Source organism: Hypanus sabinus, chromosome 13 (genome assembly GCF_030144855.1).
Source record: "Hypanus sabinus isolate sHypSab1 chromosome 13, sHypSab1.hap1, whole genome shotgun sequence".
In the NCBI taxonomy this organism is placed as follows: domain Eukaryota; kingdom Metazoa; phylum Chordata; class Chondrichthyes; order Myliobatiformes; family Dasyatidae; genus Hypanus; species Hypanus sabinus.
Genome location: NC_082718.1, coordinates 19,333,434 through 19,356,660, shown reverse-complemented (window position 1 = coordinate 19,356,660; position 23,227 = coordinate 19,333,434). Strand labels below are relative to the sequence as shown.

At 40.7% G+C, this 23,227-nt stretch overlaps 1 protein-coding gene across 4 annotated transcripts in view; it reads left to right on the top strand.

Moving 5' to 3' along the window:
• The window catches only part of sema3c (sema domain, immunoglobulin domain (Ig), short basic domain, secreted, (semaphorin) 3C), a 143,071-nt gene that overhangs the window by 33,969 nt on the left and 85,875 nt on the right, over positions 1–23,227 (top strand). The window contains exon 1 of one of the 4 annotated variants that reach the window (XM_059987260.1): positions 8,771–8,792. The exons of 1 other annotated variant lie outside the window; for it this stretch is intronic. In XM_059987260.1, coding sequence (XP_059843243.1) covers positions 8,778–8,792 — 15 coding nt within the window. In that variant the 5' untranslated portion in view covers positions 8,771–8,777. Of the gene's footprint in view, positions 1–8,770; positions 8,793–10,204; positions 10,306–15,477; positions 15,752–23,227 lie in introns of those variants that run through there. 2 more of the 4 variants (XM_059987263.1, XM_059987261.1) reach the window with 2 other exon arrangements.

Genomic DNA, 23,227 nt, shown 5'->3' with positions numbered 1-23,227 from the left:
TAACGGGTGCTAGATATTGTTCATCATAGAAACTGTTCTACATAATTCACAACACCGTCATTATGTTCTTGTGTTCATTTTAAGAGAGACGTAGTGACATCAGTGTGAGGTGACTGCTTTTGGTTTGACGGAACATTCAAATGTAGCTCCAATCCAAACAATCAAAAGAAATGAGCAGCAAACAGAAAAATTCAATAAGTTCTTGGTTTATTTCAATGAAATTATGAAACATTTTTATTTTGACATCTGCTTGAATTCCTGAGTGATAATTTCAAGTGGACCACCCGAAAAGCACATACCGGTATATGTTTGAGACCAAGTTGTCCAAGCAGTGGATAAAAACAAATGGGATGGACTGACAGTAGAGCAAATCACTGAATGATGCAAAATATTTGGCAAGCATTAAATCATTCTCACTTGATGACCCAATCATGCAACTTTAGGGAGGATAGCATTCAGTAAGCCAACCAAAACGACTCAAAATGTGAGGAACATGATAGCACACAGGGTAGGTGAAAGCTCCTGGCAAAATGACTGGTTTCAGAGAAATTACTGGGTGAAAGTTGGTTTTTGGTGATATTGGAAGGAAATACGCAAAGTTATGGGGACACCTGACAGGAGCCAAAGTACCGAAGAACAACCGATCTGAACTTTGACTTTATCGACAAGTAGCTGATGGTCTGTGAAAGGCACACATCTCTCCAATATTGGCCTTCTAGTGGGACAGCAAAGAGATGGAGAGGTGTGAACAGGAGGGAGAAGGTCTATTGTTAGGAGCTTGAATGGAGACTGGCTGTCGTCTTCAGAAATGTTATGTACAAGCAGAACGCTCTTTTTACTCTTTTGTTGATGGCTTAGAAGGTTGGAACAGTCCCAGCTGACAACTTTGAGAAGGGGCCTTAGTCATTCGGGTCTGTTTCAGGCACACACTCTGGGTTCCGACCTGGAGTATGGTGGGTGGTGAAATTGTGGTGCAGAGTGTGCCTTGCTGTCCTCTTGCACCTTGCTGGATGCAAACAGGGCTTAGTTGTGCAGCCAAGTACCAGCAGGACCATTAAAAGCCTCAACCAATATTCCAAATTCCCTCATCCCTTTAAATATCATATGTCTCTTCGTTAAATATCTATCCAACTGGGCTTTTCTTTCCATACAGGAAATGTTGTCCAGGTGAAACAGTGAAAAGGTTCACCAGTGTTGAAATTGGAGCTCAGTATCCCAAATATCCCAAAGAACTTTACAGCAATGAAATACTTGAACTGTAACCCCATAGGCAATGATGCAGTCATTTTGTGCACAGAAACCTCCCCCCCCAACTCCATACTCTGAACCCTCCATCCCAACCCTTCAATATTTCTACTCTGCGCTGCCTTGATCACCACTCGGTGGCCTCTGCGTCTTCTGTGTTCTAGTGGTTTCCTCTGAAAGATCCAACAAGACCATTGTCACTGCCATCGGTTATCACAGTTCCAATCTCTTTCTAGCCTCACTACCCAGCACACTAATTGTCTGCCAAGCTTTCCAAATTCAAATCAAGTTCACATCCAGTTCAGATCAGCTAATATAACCCCTTGCCCAAATTCCACCCAGCTTCTCCACTGACCTGTGAACAATATTGTCCACAAGTGGGTGGACCTCCATGGTGTGAATGATTGCACCAAGTCATAGCCTTGCTACTGGTGACAAGTGGACCTTGTATCATCTTCTGTAATGCTCTGTAACAATGGAGATTTTGATGTGATCATCCAACCCTACCTTTGTCTACCTCTGACATGTATTGCCTCCCCTTTGATCTTGTTTCATTGATCCATTTAAAATAATGGTCCTCCATTAACTCTCAGGCATGACAAACAGCTTCTCAGCAAGGTATTTTGGACACATTTACTGCTTTGCCCTTGGCACTGAGCTACCGATATCTTTCAGGATTACAGCTTCCACTTCAACTCGGAAGCTGCCAAGTAGGTCTAGTCCTCCGGTTCTGGTCTCCACTGCTGAGAGCCTAACCCCCAGAGATTCCCCTGTAAAACTTTCCACCACTCTCCCTCTTTGTACAATTTTGGGGTCAATTGCTTAAATGAGTGCTAAGTGTCATCAGAGACCACTCCTGTGAAATACAATGGAGTGCTTTCCTGCATTAAATAAACACCAGCAGCTGTTATTGCTCAAGGTCAAATGTTTGAGCAGATTTTTCAGCCTAAATCCATGGGAGATAATCCACAATTGAACCCATAGAGAGCTTGACCCACTAAGGACAATGGCATGGCAATCAAACACTGCAATGCCTACCTCTTGTCTCCTTTTTTCCTACACTTACTCTGTTCCTCCATCCCATACCCTACCCATTATCCTCCATTCTCCTCTCCCCCCACTTCTTCCCACTCCACCCCTCACATCCTTTACAATCCCTCTCCTCCACCATATTCCCCTCCTCTTACCTCTCCCTTATGTCTGCACTTTTCACCACACTTAATTTTTTCTCTAGTTTTTCCCACACCTTCTCCCCCATTTCACCTCCTCTTCTTTCTTCTTTCATCTTGCTTTTCTTCCTCCTATATACTTTCTCCCTGACTTCGCTTTTCTAGCCTACTTTCTACATTTCTTACTCCCAAATTTTCGGATGACAGGAATAATTACAGCTCTTACAAACAACAGCCTTTGCCTACTTTTCCACCAAGTTGCAACATTTTCCAGACTGACTCATTGGTCTGGGACTAGCATACAGCTGCTTTGGCTGAGCTCTGTTTCTTGCCCTTCCGAACATTCCTCCAGACATCCCTCTCGTTGACAAGGCAGCGTGCTTTGCTCACGAATCAAATGAGAAACACATGTCTCTAAGTTCACAAACTTTCATGCCAGATCTTAATAGAAACAAGCTTTTTACTAAATTCCTGCAAAATAGGGAGATTAAAAAACTCCTCAATTAATCCCTCTGTCAAAACAGCTCAGTTTTAGGTCAATCTCTTGGTTTTTACTGTGATTAATTATACTGCTTAGTATTTAAATGTATATGAAAGAAATAAGAGGGGATTTTCATGAGGCAGCAGGTGCTATAACAAAATAATGACCCCCATCCCCTGTCAAGATTGCTCAGACTGGAGAATCTAAATGCAGATCGCATTGTAGAGCACCTCAGCTCAGTCTACAAGGGTCTCCTTAAATCTCCTTCCCACTCTGGCTTTGATCTCCCTGTCTTTGTACTCGTAAACCCTTTGAACACAAGATAATGTGCACTGGGGGCTAACATCTCATCTTCCAGCTGGGCATCTTTCTGGTTTCTGGACTCACCAATGAATTAGCAATGAATTGTTCCAGCTTGGTTCAGAATTAACCATATCTGAGGACAGTACATTAGCATATAAAATTAACTTAATTTTTGTCTCTTTACAGATGCTACCTGACCTTCATCATAATTACATTTAGTTTCAAATTTCAACCACCTGTTTATTATTATCCCAAGCTTCAAGTGTTATTTTCTCTGTCCTCCTCCAGACAGATTAGCTCTGATTAACTTCCCTTCACCATCCTCCCTCAACCAAAACCATCACCTCTAGCGTCGTCTTGTCTCTCTTGATCACCACCTTTTTGTTCATCCTCCTTCTCTGCAATTTAAAACGTGCTCAATTTCTAACCTGTTATGAGTACAAAGAAGGTTGTTGGTCTGAAATATTATCTGTTTTGCTCCACAAAGGCTATCATTATTTATGTATGCTTATAGCTACAAATACGTTGATCTAATTTTGATACCAATGATGTGGTTTAGTACTTGTACATTACCTGTCTTGACTTAGTTCATTTTAATATTCCTACATTGCACCGGGAGATTTATGAGTAATTCTAACCTAATTCGCCGTCCTCAATACGGATTGGGGGCAGTGAAGAAGTGATCAGAGGGAACTTAAACTATTAAAAAACAGGGATGTAACCTGCTGAAAGTGCAGCAGTCCCCAGGTTTAATTGTAGAATGATTGGGTTAAGTCTAGTATCCATCCTGCAGAGGTCACCAAGTAGAATAAAATTTAAATGAGGCTACATTGCTTCTAACTTTGCTGTCAGTTTGATGTAAGCGTCTCAAGCAGGGTTTCTCCGAACTCAGAAAACAACACACCAAAATACCGAGTCTCCCAATCCAGGAGGGAAGAACTTCCCCAACACTGCCTGCTGGTGGCCCCAAACCCTCAACTACATCTGCCCAGCCCATTCCTTCCAAATGCTCTGCCAATCTCAACATCTTTCTTCACTGTCTTCTTCCCCCACTATCTTACTTCCCACGCAATCCTTCTTCCACCACAATCTCTTCCCCCAAGAACTCTCATCCCCCACTATCTCTCTCTCTTTTGAAATCGCCTGGGAAAACATTTCACTTACTGTGATTGATACTTCCAGCATATTCCCCCTGTGACAAATAAATATATCAATGTGAAATGGTCTTTAAGGGAGGTGAAACTGCCTCTGTACAAATGGTTAATAATTGCAGAGTGTATACATTTTCAACCTCAGAGCCTCTGCATTTCCTGCTATTTCAGGTTTTTTTGACAACTAATATATGTCCCAGTTCCTTCCCAACCACACTGTAAGTCTGGGCCACCATGTCTTTGTAATCAAAGGACCCAGCTCTTTGTAAACCAATTTAAAATTTTGAAGATGCTGTCAGGAATTAGCCTTAGACTGTTAATCACCATTTTGCATTCCACTTATGGCAGTGTCCTGTGAGGAGCGGGCAGTGCCTCTTTCTCACTGCCTGTGCCTGCTGAGCCCATGCTTGAGGCAGAGGAACACTGGTCTGAGTTTTCAACTGGAGTCCTAATTGAACAGTCATGTCCAGGTTATGTAGATCTGGCTGTGTTGGGAGCTTCCAGAGGATGTTGCCAATGCAGGGAACCATTCTCATCTGGTAAAGCAATCAGCAGCAGCGTACGATACCGAGTAACGGCCATAAATCCTCATGCACTTTGTTTCGACATATGCCTGATGTGGACAGCCTCGCCCGGATACCATAAATACATTTTCTAAAACAAATCACCCTATCCAACAAAAACTTCTACAGCAAGAACTTTGCGATTACAGACACTTTCCATTCAATGACAGATTCTATGCCGTTTCACATGAGCAAAATCACTTAAAATTTGGTTTCAAGCCAAAAGCAGAGATATTAAGATGGAACCTCTCTGTCTGCAGCCTTGTGCAACACTATAGCAAGGTCTAACATAAGCTTGGGGAACAACACCTCCTTTATTATCTGGGCATGTTGTTACCTTCAGGACCCGATACTGAATTCTCCAACTTTAGACAACTTGCTCTTTCTCCAGGACTGGACATAAGTACTTGCTTTTTTATATATTACTGTCTTTTGTTTGAATATTCTGGTCCGACTGGCATGCACCAGGAGGCCAGGCTATACATCATCCAAACTTTACTATATTAACAACACATTACACAGCCAAAGGAGGCTAACTGTCCTTTTAATAACTATGTTATTTCACCCCATGACATACATACTTTTCATTTCACACATTTCTCTAAATTCCCTGCTGCCTAAACTAACTTGATTTCTCTTTTTCTCAGTTTTGAAGTGCCCTCAACTTAAAATGTTCACTGTTTCTCTACCCACAGATTAGACCACAAGACATAGGAGCAGAACTAGGCCATTCAGCCCATCAAATCTGCTCCAACATTTCATCATGGCTGATCCCAGATCCCACTCAACCCCATTCACCTGTCTTCTCGCCATATCCTTTGCTGCCCTGACTGATCAGGAAACTATCAGCTTCCGCCTCAAACATACCCACTGACATGGCTCCACTGCAGTCTGTGGCAGAGCATTCCACAGACTCACTGTCCTCTGGCTAAAAGAATTCCTCCTTACCTCTGTTCTAAAAGGTCACCCCTCAATTTTGAGTGTGCACCGTTTAGTTCTGGATACCCCCACGACAGGAAACATCCTCTTCACATCCGTCCTATCTATACCTTTCAACTTTTTGGTAGGTTCAATGAGATCCCCCTGCATTCATCTAAATTCCAGTGAGTACAGGCCCAAAGCTGCCAAATGCGCCTCATATGTTAACCCCTTCATTCCCGGAATCATCCTCGTGAACCTCCTTTGGACTCTCATCAATGACAACACATCCTTTCTGAGATATGGGGCCTAAAACTGTTGACAATACTACAAGTGCACCCTGACTAGCGTCTTATAAAGGCTCGGCATTATCTCCTTGCTTTTAAATTCTATGCCCCTTGAAATAAATGCCAACAGTGTGTATGCCTTCTTTACCACAGACCCAACTGGTAAAATAACCTTCTGGAAGTCTTGCACAAGAACGCCTAGGTCCCTCTGCATGTCTGATGTTTGAACTTTCTCCCCATTTAGATAATAGTCCACACTACTTTTCCTTTTACCAAAATGTATTATCATACATTTCACAACACTGTATTCTATCTAATACTTTTTTGCCCATTCTTCCAATTTGTCTGAAACCTGCTGCAGTCTGGCTGGCCTGCTGTTTCTCCAACATGTACCATTTTTAGTTCAGCTTTCCAGCATCTTAAAATTTTTGTTTCCATTTTTCAATTTACAAGACAGGCAATCCATCAATTGGTTAAATAATACTAAAAACATCTTGAGGTGGAGAGGTTTAGAGAGAATGTTCTTGAGCTACATTAAATTGAATTTATAGCATTGAAGTGGGCCTAACTGGCCTGTGTCCACAAAGCCTCCCAATATCCAAATTCATCAAACCTGATCAGCACATCGTTAGATTCCTTTCTCCTTTATGTAATCACCAGGTTTCTTATAACTGTGTATCTGCAGCTGATCACAACCACTGCCCAGGTAGCTGATGGTACCGCTTGGGAGAAAGTGATATCTTTTGCATTTGTTATTGGATTTATTAGTTCTATATTCTTGTTGCTCTTTACCTGCTGACAGTAACTACTGGGGGGGTTTCGGCATTGAAGGTTGTCCATTTTATTTCAACACCCTTGTAACTTGGTACCTTTAAAGGAATGTTCAGGTGTTAATTGCAATCAAGATATCAAGGATCTGCTCCCGAAAAGCCTAATCATATTCAAAGTGCAATTCTTTTCAAATTTATTGACATAAAATTGGAATTAAAATAAAGTTTTTGGAAATTTTCACAAGAAAATGGAACATCAATTGAGGTAATTAATAAAATTTCCCTTTTTATACTTGCCTGAAGGATTTTGAAAGCCACACATGTGTCACAGTTTCAAACCTGATGTTATTGTTGTCAGTGAGCCAGGATATCTACTAAGATCTAAACTCCCATTCTCATGCTGTGTTAAAGGGCTTTGTCTGACACTGTCTCATCCTTAAATGGCAATTCACTGTTAATGTGGGAAACAACTGCCTATCCTTGTGGTCCTGGCTACATAAACCACAATGCAAGTGTTGTCAGTGGCAACACGAAAGTACAAGTTAAATTCTTATTTGTATTTGTCGTGCTAATCCTTTGCAAACAACCATTAAATAGAATGTGATTCTCAATTGGGTCATATAATCAAGAGCACGATATATGCCGAGTGTTACCGTGTGTGTGTGTGTGTGTATGTGTGTGTGTGTGTGTGTGTGTGTGTGTGTGTGTGTGTGTGTGTGTGTGTGTGTGTGTGTGTGTGTGTGTGTGTGTGTGTGTGTGTTGCATTAACAGATGGTACTGTCTGTATATTGAGCACTTCCCTGTAGATAAAGATGCCAAAGGCTCACTGAGTAAGCGAGCGGAGGGTATGCTTGCTGGTCTGGTCGTTTAATGTGTTAGCATGGCAGTGGGTCAATTCCACCTGCCACTAGCTGCTACAAGCCAAAGCCATTACATAATGAGACAATAAAGCCCAATGATAAAGTACTCTTCAGCTCCAAAATAGTAAGCCTGGGCAAAGTGCATACCAGCATGTTGCCAGCATACAGATTCTTATAATAAGTGGATGTAAAGCAAGATCCAGTAAAGCAGTGGTAATCCTTTAGCTGGTGGATCTCAGGAAGCTGCTGCTGTCAGAATTTGACCAGGCCTAGCAGCAATTCTGCGCATGACCCAAACTGCTCAGGCAGAAGAACTAAAGTAAAATGTCAAAGTTAAATCAGATGTCAGCATTGGAACAGTGAGTTCAATCGTTTTCTGACCATTTCTCTCGCTGTGCTCAATCTGCGCAGTGTTGAGTTAAAATTACATAGTTACATATGTGGAATGTGTCGAGGTGGGTTTCATTTACTGGATGATTATTTTAGTTGATAGTGCCGTAAATGATGAAGTTAAATATTAAAGAGTCTTTCAGAGCTTGAACTTGGTATTATAATGGATTGTGAGCGCAGTCTAATTGGTTTGCTATGTGCCTGCTGCCCCCACACAGGAATGCTGGCATTAGTTGGCAGATACAAACAGACATATTTGCATAGCAACTAGAAGAGAAATAATGCCTGTTTTCTGTTACTGGAATAAATGCGAACATTTAAACTGACAGCTTTATCACGTTGACTTTAATATTCTCTGGTTTTGTTTTCCCCAAGTCATATATGAGCCAGCTAGATTGGAAACTAACTTCCTTCAATAATGAATTAGGTCACCACAAGTAACTGACTAACACTGAAAGCTACAGATTTTCTATGGCAAATCTTGTTTTATTCAGTGCAGGATCCTCCTTTTAATAAGCAACTAAAGTTTGAGTAACTTTCTGATGATTAATTTCTATGAAAGTTTCTGACCCCAAAAAAAGTACAGAGTGGGAAGAGAGTGGTATGGAACCAGTTGCCCAAGAGCTGCTGGAACTATTGCATGGCTGAGCATGAGGTAAGGAGTCATAGAATCTGTTTTGAAATTACCGTGGAGCTCAATATATTGTCCTGGAAAATATGTCATTTGTTTTAAACTTGTTCTTGGCTCTTGATCAGAATTTATACAGATGTTTTCTGTATCTTAGGTGAGAAATCTTTTCTGTTATACCTTTTGTCCGTTTAGTCAACCTAAATCGGGTTTAAGGACGCAAAGTGCATTGTTACAGATTACACCATTACCTAACAGCTAGTTTGGGAAAATGAAGAACTGCTGCATTTTCAACAAGTGCTACTCAGGAAAGGAAATTTTTGAGCAGATGATATAAATTGTTTAGATTCATTCTTGGTTTAGTTTAAGATTACAGATCCCTGGAAATATTTAGTTTTTCTTGTACAGTCACTGTGTTCATTCAATTAAGCTAGACAAGCTAGTAACCAATTCTCATGAGTGAACACTTCTGTACTGTTGGGAAATGTGTTGGAAGATGGTGGAAGAACATATATGGTGAGATTGCAATGCCATAAAGATTTATTGATCCAAAGAAAAGCTATATACTTAGCTATTGAGTAACTACATAGTGAAAGGGGCTAATTCACCAATTGACAATAAAATAAAATAAAATAACATGAATGGAAGAAGAAAGGAAACAGGCAAGAATCCCATGTGGCATTATGAAAATCAACACTGTCTTTCTTCAGAAATCTTTATTCTTAAACTCCTTGGATTAAACATAATTAAATAAGTTTCTCTACTTATGGAGGAAAATTTCATTGACCCCATTGCTAATGTTGGGATTATTATAACTGGGGAATGAAAATGAAATATCTTTGCTCTGGGCTAAAGACATTCTAATATGTTCTTGAGAGGAGTGAAATCTTGCTTTGGAAATATTAAAATCCATTAATTTATAATGTAGAAGCTAATACTTGTAATTATTAATAGTATTAAGAACCATTTTCTTGATGAAAGATGCAAAGTAGCTTGTTAACTTCAATAATAAAGTTATATCCTGCTGTATATGAAATGACTGACTCTTAATATGCAACCAATTAACACATTTGTGTATTAAAATTCCAAAATGTGATTGGTTGTATCTAGACCTTCAATTACAATGAGTAGATTCAAGTGGTGGAGCGAAGTTTTCTTTAAAAGCAGTTAATATGGGAAGATTACACTTTATGAGAGGAATTGTTCTGTGATATTTGATTAGATCACTAGAGTTGACTATTTAGTTCAAATTGAAAAACATTCTTTATTTGCACAATGTTTACTTATTCAGTGAGTCATGTCCAGTGGAAACTGAATGACCAGAAAGCATTTTGTCGTATAAAGTATGATGACTAATATCAGTCAACTGAGAGCAACGTAACACTAATGATAGTTACAGGATTACTAAATAAATTGAGCACTTTGCTCAGCAGCCCAATCACAGAGATATTGTAACTAAAATCTTCCATGATAACAGTTCTATAGATGTGCAGATCAAAGGAAACAATTGTCTCACCAATTAGTAACTCAGTTAAGACAGGTAAGTGCTTATTTACTGATTTTTGATCTGTGGATTCTATAGCTTTGAGTATGTAGATCATTCTACCATGTAGTAGTTCATAATATGGTGTTGATGGGTGTTAGAGCATATTCTGGATTTAGGGTGTATAGAAAATATTAACCAACAGCCAATCTTTAGACCTGAACGTGGACTGTAGATTAAATTTAAAATGCAACTCTGGACAATAGGTTCCTAGAGCTGTGAACAGCAGTTAATTGGAAAAACAGATGATGCTGATTTAACATTCATTTTGGGTGTCTGGGATGTAGGTGTGAAGAAGGAGATGTGAATGTCATATGTAATTCAAAGGAAGCACTGTGTATAGTGAATCCATCCAGTATTTGAAGCCTCATAAGCATGTACATTTGTGCATATGAACTGTTGGTCACTTGTGCTTTGGGTAGTGCAATGCAATTGCTTTTATCCTCAATGGCTAAGAGGGAATGTAGCAATGTGAAGCAGTAAATTGGGGCTCTCAGCCAGTGAGGATTAAAGCAATAGCATTGTATGTGATCAGCAAATTTAACCACAGCTTGTTAAAAGTGAAGTTATTATGTCACCTTGGTGTGTATTTAGTGATCATATTTGCCCAGCAGCCAGTGTGTCCCGTCTACCTGGGCCTACTTACTTTGAATGTAAAAGTGGATTACTGTAGAAAGGAGAGGTTGAGTTTCTTCACCGCTGGAAATGAGTACGTTCCTTTCTCTATGCATTGTAAATATAGAACTGGAGGTTATGTATGGAAATGTATATTCAAAGTTAACAGCTAATATGTTTCAGTAGGAATTGAATATTAAGGTCTCTGTCTAAAATGTTCAAAACTAAAGCTGGCAAATTAAACTGCTTTAAATTTCCAATTAGATACTTCACTATTTCCATGATCATTGAGTCATCCAGAAATGGGCCCCTTCGACCACCACATCTGTTACAGCCATTATTCCCAAGTTAACTTGCCCACGTTTGTCCCATATCCTTCCATTTTCTACCTATTTATTTGTCTGCCCCTTAAGTGTGGTATTTGTATCTGATTTCACTGGCATTGTGTTCTACATATCAACGGTTCTCTGTGTAAAAAAAAAACATCCTAGTCTTCGGGTTCACTGAGCCCACCCACCATGTCTCTTACAGTATGTTGACGTACTGTAAATAGCCGAGCACCAGAAATCCTGAACGGTGATAGCAGAGAGAGTTCAGACCTGTTGCTGTTGGGATTGTCCATTCTCCTATTCCAAGCGATCAGTGGATCCTTGATGGTTCTATTAATTTTCTTCTCTTCTTCTGTCTCTTTCAACTATTTTTCCTCACCTAGATCAAATGGCTCATGTGGTGATGCTGTTTCATACTCACTGACAGTATTCTACACTACTTATTATGTCTCATGATGGATTATAATAAAGGCATCTTGTATTTCAGAGCAAGAATGTTAGAATGTGAAACAGCAGAGGCATCGGTGATAAGCATGTGCCCTTGCAACAATAATCCTGCATCCACCAAGGACCCAAAGTACCGCAACTTAACTGTTAAATTCACACAGCAATAGACCATGTTTTAGTTGCTATGAGGGTGACAGCTGCAGGGAAGCAAAGTTCAAAGTTTGAAGTTCACAGTGCCGGGGAATGTGCTGCACTATTGTGCAAAGTCCAGTTGTGTGTGGTGCAGGTCCCGTTTAAGATCTTGTTTTGGAAAACAAAGCACACTAATGAAGTTCCACATTAGATTTCAGCTGATTTTGTAATTTACTGAAAAAGAACCTAGTGCTTTCCTGGTGTATAGTCAAATAAACTCTTCTCGGGCTTCCAGCCGGGTACGGATATGGATTTTAAACTGATGTTTCAATGACAAACTCTGCCATCTTCATCAGGGATATTGCCTAGGCATGTCTAGTCCAGTGGTATATATATCACTGTCATCCGTTCCTCCTGATTAGTTGGTCCTCAACCAAACAGGTTTCCGCTGTCGCTCCTTTTTTACAATTGATTTACAGTTCTTACTTTTAGCAAGACCTTTATCGCTGTTAAAATTCTCTTCTCTAGTTTTATTTCTGTGGCTTCCTTCACCAGGCTGTCCCAAAAGCCATCAGTGCGGCACAGTAGTTTTGTGCCATCGAAGTCAATTCTATGGACATTGCAAATGCAGTGTTCTGCTACCGCTGATTTCTCCAGGTAACCCAAACGGACACACCTTCTCTGCCCCTTAATGCGGGCTCCCACCGTGTGCCCCATCAGGCTGACATACACTGCTCCGCATTCACAAGGAATCCCGTAAATGCCAGCTGTCCTGAGTCCCAGGTCATTTTTGAACTGCACGAGCTGGGATTGGAGCTTCCTCACGGGTTTTTGTAATTCACTGGGGTTTTTTGTTTGCAGGAAATTTTGATTGGGTGTTAGCCTTCCATATACCCTTTATTAGCAAATCAAAAATTGAAGTAATGAGTTTTATGAAGTTTAGAAAATTATTGCACACCATTATAAAAATATTAACAACTCAATTCTGACTATTTTACAGAAATTAACAACCATAATTTTCAAATTATGATGAGAAATTCCTTGATTTCTGTTCTTATAATTTCAGAAGCTATCTGAATCCTTTGTTTCTCTAATTCCAGGTATCTATAATTCCCTATTGTATCTGAATTGTTGTTATGTTGGTGCATACTTAGTACTACGTCAAATTGTAATGTTTGAAATGACTAATAATTTCTTGTCATAATGGAAAAAATATAAATGATTTAACTTATTATTTCAACTTCCTTTCCTACTGTAATATTCCATAATGAGAATGAATTCCTCTGACGTACTTATAACAAAAGACTCATTTGAAACTGTGCAAGTGTTGTGGGAAGTGAAGACTCTGACAAGAAGTCTTTCTGTTTCTCATTCATCAATGGTCTCACGCCCGTGAAGGTGCTATAGCGCCACCCGTGGCAGCGAGGCGTATGACAACGTACCACGTTTGTTTCAGCCGCTTCCATTACAAATTGGTTGAAAGAATTTATGATGGACATTCAGAAATAACAACTAATGTCTGGAAGCTGCACCATTTTATGGAGTACTAAAGCATGGTTGTGTCTAGCATGAGCACACGACCTGATTCCTAGTAAAAGGAATTATATTGTAAATTCAGCCAAAATCGAGTATGGGAAAGCATAGGGGGTGGTTTACACACACAGTAAGGAGACGTGCACATTTCTCAATGGGACCTTACCCAGCTTTGCAACACATGTTCCAAGACTTTGTCACACTGATTCAGAAAGGATGTCAACCCTTAAGGGCACACGCTGCATTGGCTCTGTTTTGGCAGAGGCGTAGGCAGACACTTCCCCCATCTCGAGCGTTTTCGTGTATCACCTGGTTATCGGTGACCTGTACTGGTGTTATGGATCACAGTCTGGGAGCGGAGACTTGCTTTACCTTTGGGAAATTCTATTAGGAAAGTTGTTAGGGCAACATGGTAGCATAGTCACACAGAATGCTGGAGGAAATCAGCAGGCCAGGCAGCATCTATAAATCAGAGTACAGTCGATGTTTCGGGCCAAAACCTTTCTTTTCCATAGATGCTGCCTGGGCTGCTGAGTTCCTCTAGCATTTTTTGTGCGCTTCTCGGATTTCCAGCATGTCTTCTTGTTGATGGTAGTACAGTGCTAGCATAAAGCTTTACAGTGATCAGGGTTCAATTCCCAACACCGTCAGTAAGGAGTTTGTCCGTCCTTCCCATGATATGTGGCCTCTCTCTAGGTACTCCAGTTTCTCTTGAAAATGCCTCTGTTATCAACACTCTTACACTGACTGGTTTGCCCGTAGCAACCATTGCTACAGAGAGGTGAAGAGCATCTTCTATTCTATTTGGTATGAACGCTGAATTTTCCAGTTTTAGGTCATCCACATCACTGATGCCACCTATCACCTACCAGCTTGCACCCCACCCTTCCTCGTTCACTCTCAGCTTTGATGAAAGATCTTGACCCAAAATGCTGACTTACATCTTGAGCTAACATGCTGAGTTCCTCCAATATTTTCTAACCCCTAGTGGTCACCTTTTTCTATTACTTTTGCTTACCGCCGTTCCTCAGCATGCAGCCCCACTCGCTGCTGCTGCCGCTGTCTCCTTTTTGCTGGATTATACAGCACACAATGCTGAGGCCTGCTTGTCCACTTGTTGTACCTCGAAGGACGGCCCCAGAACAATACAGGCAATGGAGCCCGGCCTTGTGAAGGCCTGTGCCTCGGCCCTCTGGTAACCGTGCGGCTGCCTTTCTACCTGAGCTCAGCTGCTCTCCCCGGCGTGCACAGTTACGGATGCAGTCAGATTCCCTTCATTAACCAGAATCCATCCGTTAGGGCAGCTGGGCAGTTATTTCCACTGGGAGCCTGAGATGGCTTCAGGATGAGGAGTCTTATGTTTCTCAGAAACATGAAATTCACTCTGATAAGATTATTGCAATGATTGCCAAATGTCTGCACAGTAAGGGTGTGGAATCTCCTGCTGCTCTTAAAAAAGCCTTGGTTATTAACAACCAGAGTTCCACACTGGCAGAGCAGCACTTAGTGTCACCACACAGTGTAGAGCAAGTCATTTATAAGACGGTTGCGGTTTGCAACAGATTTCTTAATCATTCCCCTTCTGGCTCTGGTCTTAAAATTAGTGGCATTACTTAATTCAGTTTCTCAATTTCCTATGGGGGAACTGGTTCTGGACTGCAAAGCCTTGGGTTGTAAGTCACCTATCACAACTTCTTGGTTACTGTGCACTAATTGGTGCTCTGGTTGATATGAGGACCACTGCTCCTTTTAATGACATGCCTTGCTGTTGCCTTCAAGAAGCTGGTACTTTACCCAAGGCAGTGTGCCCTTCTCACAGATCCTGTCTAAGGCTTTGATTATTTCCCCGTGAAGCACAGTGAGATTGGGGAGAGGTAAAAACAAGGTCGAAGCCTAAACTATATTCAGAATTGTACACCGCTTGATGTTGTATTTTCCAACAGAATATTTCATCAGTGGGGATGTCATCTGATCATTATTTACAAGCAGAGCCTCATGTGCTTTGCTAATTATGCAATCCAGTGTGGGGTTAGCTGCGGGATCTGCGAAGCAGGCAGTGGAGCAGATCTCGCAGCGCTGAATGTAATTGGAGACCTACAGTTTGGTGTGGGTCCCTCCCTCATCATCGGGAGTCCTGACTGCAGCCCTGCTATTTGCTCTGACAGTAAGCAGCATGAGCGTGCGTTTCAGCTGTCACGGGGATCTTAAGGAACTGTTTGAGAAAAGACCTTTATATTGGCGGGGAGCAAGCAGACAATGACTTTTCCAATGAGATGTTAAACAAACCATGTCATGGTCAATTGTTCAGCGTTAAACTGATTAACTGCAAAACTACCAGCCCTTAGTTATTCAAAGCACTTTGCTACAGGACACTCCTTTGATTACTGGTAGGTACTGATTCCGTATTGTGCTGTGATCTAGAAATGCGTGTGTGTGTGTGTGTTGGGGGGGGGGGGGGGATGCATTATTGATCTTTGAAAAAATAGTTAAAACAAAATTAACTATTTAGTAATATTAAATAGGGACTTGCTTTAGAATGAAAAATAACAACGGTACATTTCTAACTATGATTTGCAGTTTCACTTTCTGATTAAGATTATTTAAGGAACAGTAAAGATCGGTATTCTTTGTGTTTTCATTGTATTTTTGTGATATTGATGAGTTATGAAATTGTAAAGTGTACTTCAATATTGTATACAGAGTAAATTTGAAACATAAATCAAAGTACGCCCAGAGCAGGGTGATAAAATTCATGAAATTATGTCATTAATCTCTGTCAAATGTGCTTTTTAATCTATTTGATTTATTATTCATATATTACAAAGCCCAGGTAGCTTTCTGGGATATTAGAAGTCCCTTTGTACCAGGCATACTTCACATATTTTTACATGTACGTTTTAGTCCATGCGAGGGTTGTAACGCTGTCACGCTGCAATCTTCAGCAGCTAATATTACTGTCATTCAAAATATACCGTCAGCTTCAGCTGGCTCTGACAGAGACAATCAGAAGGCTATACTGAACAAAAAGGTTGTCAGTTTGAATTCGTGTTCACATGATCAAATATAGTTCCCATCTCCCATCTGTTAAGTTTTTGGTTTTGTTCTGTCTTCTCTATAATGTTCTATGTTAAATTATAGTTAAAGATACATTCATTAATGACTTTAGAAAGAACTATCATTGTGATAAAGCTATATATTTTCCCACTTAAATTTGTATGTAATTGTATAAATTGACATCCCCATTCGCTACGATATTTCCTTGACATATAATTGGTTCTTATAAGTATTGATTATGTGCTTTATTTATAAAGAACATGTGCAAGATATAATCATCCTAGTTCTATACGATGATGTAATAAATAGCTCAGGCAAATCTTGTCATTACAAAATTTCAAGGAGATTAAAATACTTCCTTTGAGTTATCGCCAGATGTCGGTCTCTATGATATGAAATCTTCTCTCACCTTGTTAGACATGAAGCAAATGTTACAGGAGTGGAAAAATTGACAGGATAATAAACCAGTAATGCATGAGCCAATAATTCATAGCCTTTAATAACTGGCATTGGTATATTTGCCTGTTAGAATAGTGGAAGACATTGCACCTTTCCTGTCCACCTTTGAGATCTAAGTGTAAAAGTACTTTCACTCCACACATATGAAAGCTATTCTTGACTCCTTGGAGCCATTCACAAGATATATTAGGCTATAAATTCCTTCATGTATCAAAACCTTAATATCATGCTGAAGAATTTGATCACATCCTTAGATCTGAGGATAAGTCCACCCACAGGTAAGTTCCTTTTAAGTTCACTACTAGACCCTCAAATCTGACCTGATTGCCCCCACCCCCACCCCAATCAACTGAACCATGATCTAAATGCCACCACCACAAATCCTCTCTCTCTTAAAGCAGCCAATCATGGCCCTGAACTCCATCTAACACTGTGTATCATGATATTCTCCATGCTGAAATGACCCTAAGGATTCTGAGCAATCTCTTCTCCACCCTCCAGGCACTCCGACCCTTCCTGTCTCTGCTGCCTGATCCATTGCTCACAACCCCGTGACCCCATTGCCCATGACCTACGTCCAGCAATCTCCGATTCACTTGACTTCCGATAAAGGAAAGGCCTTTGTGCACACACTTTGTGTAAGGTTCGTTCTACTTTACGCAATGCCTTAGACCACGTCCATAACAGAGCTCCGAATGTATTCAACGATTACAGCATCAAAAGCTGACCAGCGTAGAAGAGTGCCATAATTGGTCTATTTATAAGGAGAAACTTGTCTTTGGTCCCCAACATGGGAACAAACCGTGCTATTTTACTCACCTCCCACAAGTCAAAGGAGTCATGGGAGGGCACAGTGGAATCGTGGGATAGCACAATAGTGCAGATCCAGCAATCCAGATTCAATTCTGACCAACATCTGTGCCTGTTCTAGTCTATGTGGGCTTTACTTTGGCTTCTTCCAGGTAGCCCAGTTTCCACCCATGTCCCAAATACATGCTGGCTACCAGTTAATTGGCTACTATAAGTTACCTGTAGTATATGGTAGGTGGGCAGTGAGTCAGAGATGTTAAAAAGTATAGTTGAGAGAATATGCAGAGGGAGATGAATTGCAGTGAGAGCCAACATGGGGCTAATGGGCCAAATGTCCTCTTATGTAAATATGAATGGGTGGAAATGATGACAGTCAGTGGCCAATACCCTCACATGTTCAAAGAGCAGTGCCCTCCTCTTATTTATCTGTTAAAAATTGTGTCCTCTGTGACTTTAGTTTGGAGCATCTTGATGCTTTAAAAGGGATGCTGCTTCAATACTTTACGGACCCAATCCAGAGTCTGCAGGGAGAAGTCGTTAAAGGAAAGTCCTCCCAATAATATGTTGGGCTTCAGATGAACGGGAAGCAACAGAGGTTATGAATCCAAGTTTTTTCACTGATATCGGTACCCTAAGGGCTAAAACTGTGTTGTGACTTTTTTTTCCAAACAGTTTAGTTATCATCTTACATTACTTCAATATAAATCAATATTTTATGTTCATAGATACCTGAGTATATTTATGAAACTGCCCAGATTGTAAGATATAGGCAACATCTAAATGAACAATCAAGTCCAAGAAAGTTATATAAAACTTTCAGCTGATATGCTTGATAGGGAACATTTTTAATCAAACGCCACAGCTGCGAAATCTCCCAATTGCCAATGAACATGGTCACATTTCTGAATATTAGATAACATCTAGCAAGAGCAATGTGATTTTAATTCATTCCTGGACGTTGTGAGACAGAATTCATCATCAGACATTAATCAACATCCTTAATAATGTCATCTCCTTCGAACGGCAACAGCCTGGAACAGATCTTGATGTTTTTTTAAAATGTCCTCCTCGTCCTGAATATGTTATAGCTTCTCAAAACATTCCATGGGACTCTGCACATTTTAATCATGGAAAGAGTAGTAATTTTCTATTTGCTGTCTCTGTTATTATTTGCTGGTTCTCCCTGACACACATGTAGCAACAGCAGACCTGCTATGTGTGCCTGGATTTATTTTATGAGAGCAATGTCAAGGAAGTACTGCCATAAGATAGCAAGATAACCATGGATGACAAAGCCTGGATTAACTTTTCCTCCAGTCTTAACAATCTCTGTATCATGTCACTTCCCAGATGCTGCCTTTCTAGGTCAAGGTACCCGAGTACATCTGTTCGATCCCGAATATACCAAAATTGGTTTAGAATTGATGAGGAATAGAATTCTGAGCACTTCTAATGAATGTCAAATTGGATTCAACGTTGTCTGCTCCTTTGTGTTACATTGTTCTATGGTCTTGTAACTGACATCTGTTCCTGGCCATTTTCAGCTCCCTGTAATTGAGCCTCAGCTTGGCAGAGAAGGTTGAGGCTATCTTATTGAAAAATTCCCATGTTTGGTTTTCTGAAATCTAAGGAATCTCCCTCCATCTATTTATCAACAATGCATGTGATGTTAATTTTGCCATATCTAAAATCCATTTGTATTTTAGCCATAATTTTAAACTAAAATATTTTCTGCAGCAAAATATGAGGTGCCCAGTGATATACTTATAACAAAGAAAGACTTACAATGATTTGCAATGGAATGAACATCCCTGCACAAACAAGAGAAAATCTGCACATGCTGGAAATTCAAGCAATGCACACAAACTGCTGGAGGAACTCAGCAGGCCAGGCAGCACCTATGGGGAGAAAAAAGCACAGTTGACATTTTGGGCCAAGACCCTTCAGCAGGACTGGAGAAAGGTCCTGCCACGGGGCCCACAATGTCAACTGCATTCCTTTCCGTACATTCTGCCTTCCCTGCTGAGTTCCTCTAGCATGTTGTGTGTGTCACTTGAACATTCCACACAATGCTTTGGATTAAGAAATGTAGATTTCCTCTACATTTGCTGCAGTTCGACCATTATATTACATTTACCTTCAATTCGACATGCAGAAATGGTGGTGAAATTTCAGTTCCAAACAGATCCATAGATATTTTGCCAATTGATACTTTACTCCATATAATGACATCACTTTTTGATCCTTTTATGGCGACTCTTCTTCCTATTGAATTACATAGGTAATGCAAGCACTGATTGCTTAACATATTACAATCATGGAAGTTAACTAAATCTAGTTTCAACACTAGAAAAATTTCCTGCACTACGTCAATAGTATCTTCCTAATCACTCTAAATCCATTCGGATCCTACTCATTTGAAGATATTCAAGAATGCAACCAGAGTACTGAAGAGTTGCAGCAACATGCAAGCCAAGGGTTAAGCAAACTCCTAAATTGTTCACCAAATTTCTACCAATAACTGGAGTAATTTATCAACTTTAAATATCCTAGATGGTAATGGCATATTTCTTTCCTTCACAAGTGGTTCATATTTTATTCTCATAATTAGTTATCTAGATATTCATTGACAGAGATCTTTGCACTGCAATGCAATTAAAAATTGATTTAACTTGGGAAAATCATGTTGGCAACCATTTTCCAGGTGAAGTTGGGCCACTCAGTAAATAAAACTGGGCACTTGAAGTCATAAATGACTTCTGTATTGCTCCCAATGTGACACACTTTCTGAGGCAATGCAGGGGGATTTGGACCCACTTGTCATGGGGTGCTGGCAATAGGAAACTCCAGGGACCTCACAGACAATCCCACAGGCCAACATGGAAGGTCAGCAGGTAAGGGAAAATTCCTCCCTTCCCAAATCTGCAGCCCACCAAAACCTTCTCCCATGCTATTACCTCTGACCTCATTCCCATACTAAAGTTGAATTCAAGAGCCATTTAGATAGGTATATGAATATGCAGGGAATAGGGTGACATGAATCACATGCCAGCAGAAGGGGTTAGTTTAATTTGGCATCATGATCCGCATAGCCATTGTGCCATGGAGGGCCTGTTCCTGAGCTCCACTGTTATATGTTCTTCATACTCCTTTCAATAATAATGCTAGTTTCTCTGATCCCCTCCCTCCACTATCACTCGCTGCAGTCATTTTTCCCCCTATGCTACTGGGCCTTCCTTTGCCTGGCACAGGCAGGCCTCCCTCCACTGATCTCCATGGCTGGATCCCAGCCTCAGATTTGGCTCCACGACCCATCATTTCAGATGGGTATTGGAACCCATCAAGTTCCAATACCCAGTTACCCGCGGTTGAGTTCGCAGATCTTAGTTCCATTTTGGACTGAAGGACGATGACCAAATTGTCACTGTCTGAATGTGCTACCACTTCATTCCATGAATCGTTCTGGGTCTGCAGAATTCCTCAACAATTGCATCTTCCTAAAGTATTGATTAAAACATTGAAAATCTCACTGAAATGCAGTGATTACCTGCTACAGACTGTAAGTAAATGGATTAGCGTCCATTGTTAGTTGCTGAAATAAGATACTGCTGCAAATAATAATTGCCTGTCTTCTAATTTCAGAATGATTTTAGATGTAATTATTTAGAATGGGCACTTCAATTTTTGTGGTGAAGTCTGGGGACAAATCCAGATGTTCTGTAATGGTTAACCTTTGTTTCACAACCCGGCATCACAGGTGCATGAGCGTCTACAACAGATGGTTGAAGGGCTGAGGCCTAACAATTTGCCAGTCTGGTCCATCTGCCAGTATAGGGGAATGAGGTTTCACAGCTCTCAAGCTGTCAGGGAGGGGGGTTGGGGTAAGATTTAGGTCTTGTCTGGCCATCTTATTACCCCACAAGGTCAACAGTAAAACCTCCATGCATACTTCATCTCCTCGGTGAATCAAATCGCAGCACACTCTGTATTTGGCTGTTTCTCCTGAAGCTCCTTATCAACTGTAAAAGAGAGGCTCTGTTAACAGATAGGAAGCACCAAGTTTGGAATGGATGCAGTTTTATCTCTGCAGGGTTGAGATACGGTGACTGGTGAGAAACAATGAATGTTTTCAGAGAGAAAATGGCAAAGATGGCATTGTTTACTTTATCTTTTCATTGGTGCTTCTACTGTGAAGTGCACATCTCGTACACACTCAGATTTACAGCATGCTGGCGGTACAAATTGCATTGAATGTTGCATTGGCAAGGGTGTTAATGTCAGCCAGCTAACTTCTGTAGGGTAAATGAAGAGCATCATCACTCAGCTTACAATACAGGTTGGCTTCCAGTTCAATCATTCTGGAGATCAGTGGTCTGGCTAATGACCTTCCTTCACACCACTTGCTCAGCACAAGCAATGCCCCTTTATAAATCTGTTCAAAGGAATCATCAACTACTTATGAGTTAGTTGTTGACTGAATTATTCTAATAGTTGCTGCAAATTCTTGTTTGGTGCTCTCTTTGGTTGTTTCATTTCTGAATTCTTCATGGTGTGATGAGGCTGGGTTAGAAGCCCAGGGTTTTCATTCCTAGGCTTCTGTACAAACCATTTTCTCTCCCACATGACTCCATTAGTAGGCAGCTGTCTTGGAAGGGAATTTGACTGGGAGAACGAGAAGTTGCAGGAGGAGAGAGGAAAATGAATTGGAGAAATCCTTCCCTTCACATTTAGTGTTCAAAAAGCAATTGACTTATCAAACTATCAGGGAGGTATTTTGCCATTTTGGGGTCAGTCATACATTGTAGTACGGGGAAGAACACTGAGGCGGCCTGTCAAAAAGAGCCAATCACACTTCATTTTCTCTTGCTAGTGATGAACTGTTGAAGAGAGGAAAGAAATTTGTAGATTTGCAGCTTTTTTTCATGGAATAAGGTGCTTTTGACTACATTCACATGACTTTGAATGTTGGATGCCGATTCTATCTGACACCAGAACCAAACAAAACTCCAATCCATTGGTGCAGATATAGGTTAATGGCTGTGATCCTTGCAGCAGCCACAATGCCTTCTTTCTGAGTTGGTCTATAATAGTAGCTACATTTGGGACGCCATTTGAAGCCAAAAGCTATTGGACTTTGAGGACAAAGACAATAGATGACATGCTGACCCACAAAATCTATTCAGGTAGATGGCTGAAATGCTGAAGCAAAGTCTTACAGCCTGAACCACTCTGGAAGAGTCCTGCAGTACTGAACAGGGTGGGTTTTGAGATTGGTTATTGGCAACTGTATGCTGCACAACATAGCATTATGCAGGCAATGTCCTCCCGCCAACTTCAGTGGAATGAAGAAGACTGGAGATAACTCACTGACCTCACTTCTACATGGACTACATTGATCAGGTTCCACACGCGAGGCTTTTTCAGAAAGTCGGAAGGCATGGGATCCAGGGAAGGTTGGCCAGGTGGATTCAGAATTGGCTTGCCTGCAGAAGGCAGAGGGTCATGGTGGAAGGAGTACATTCCGATTGGAGGGTTGTGAC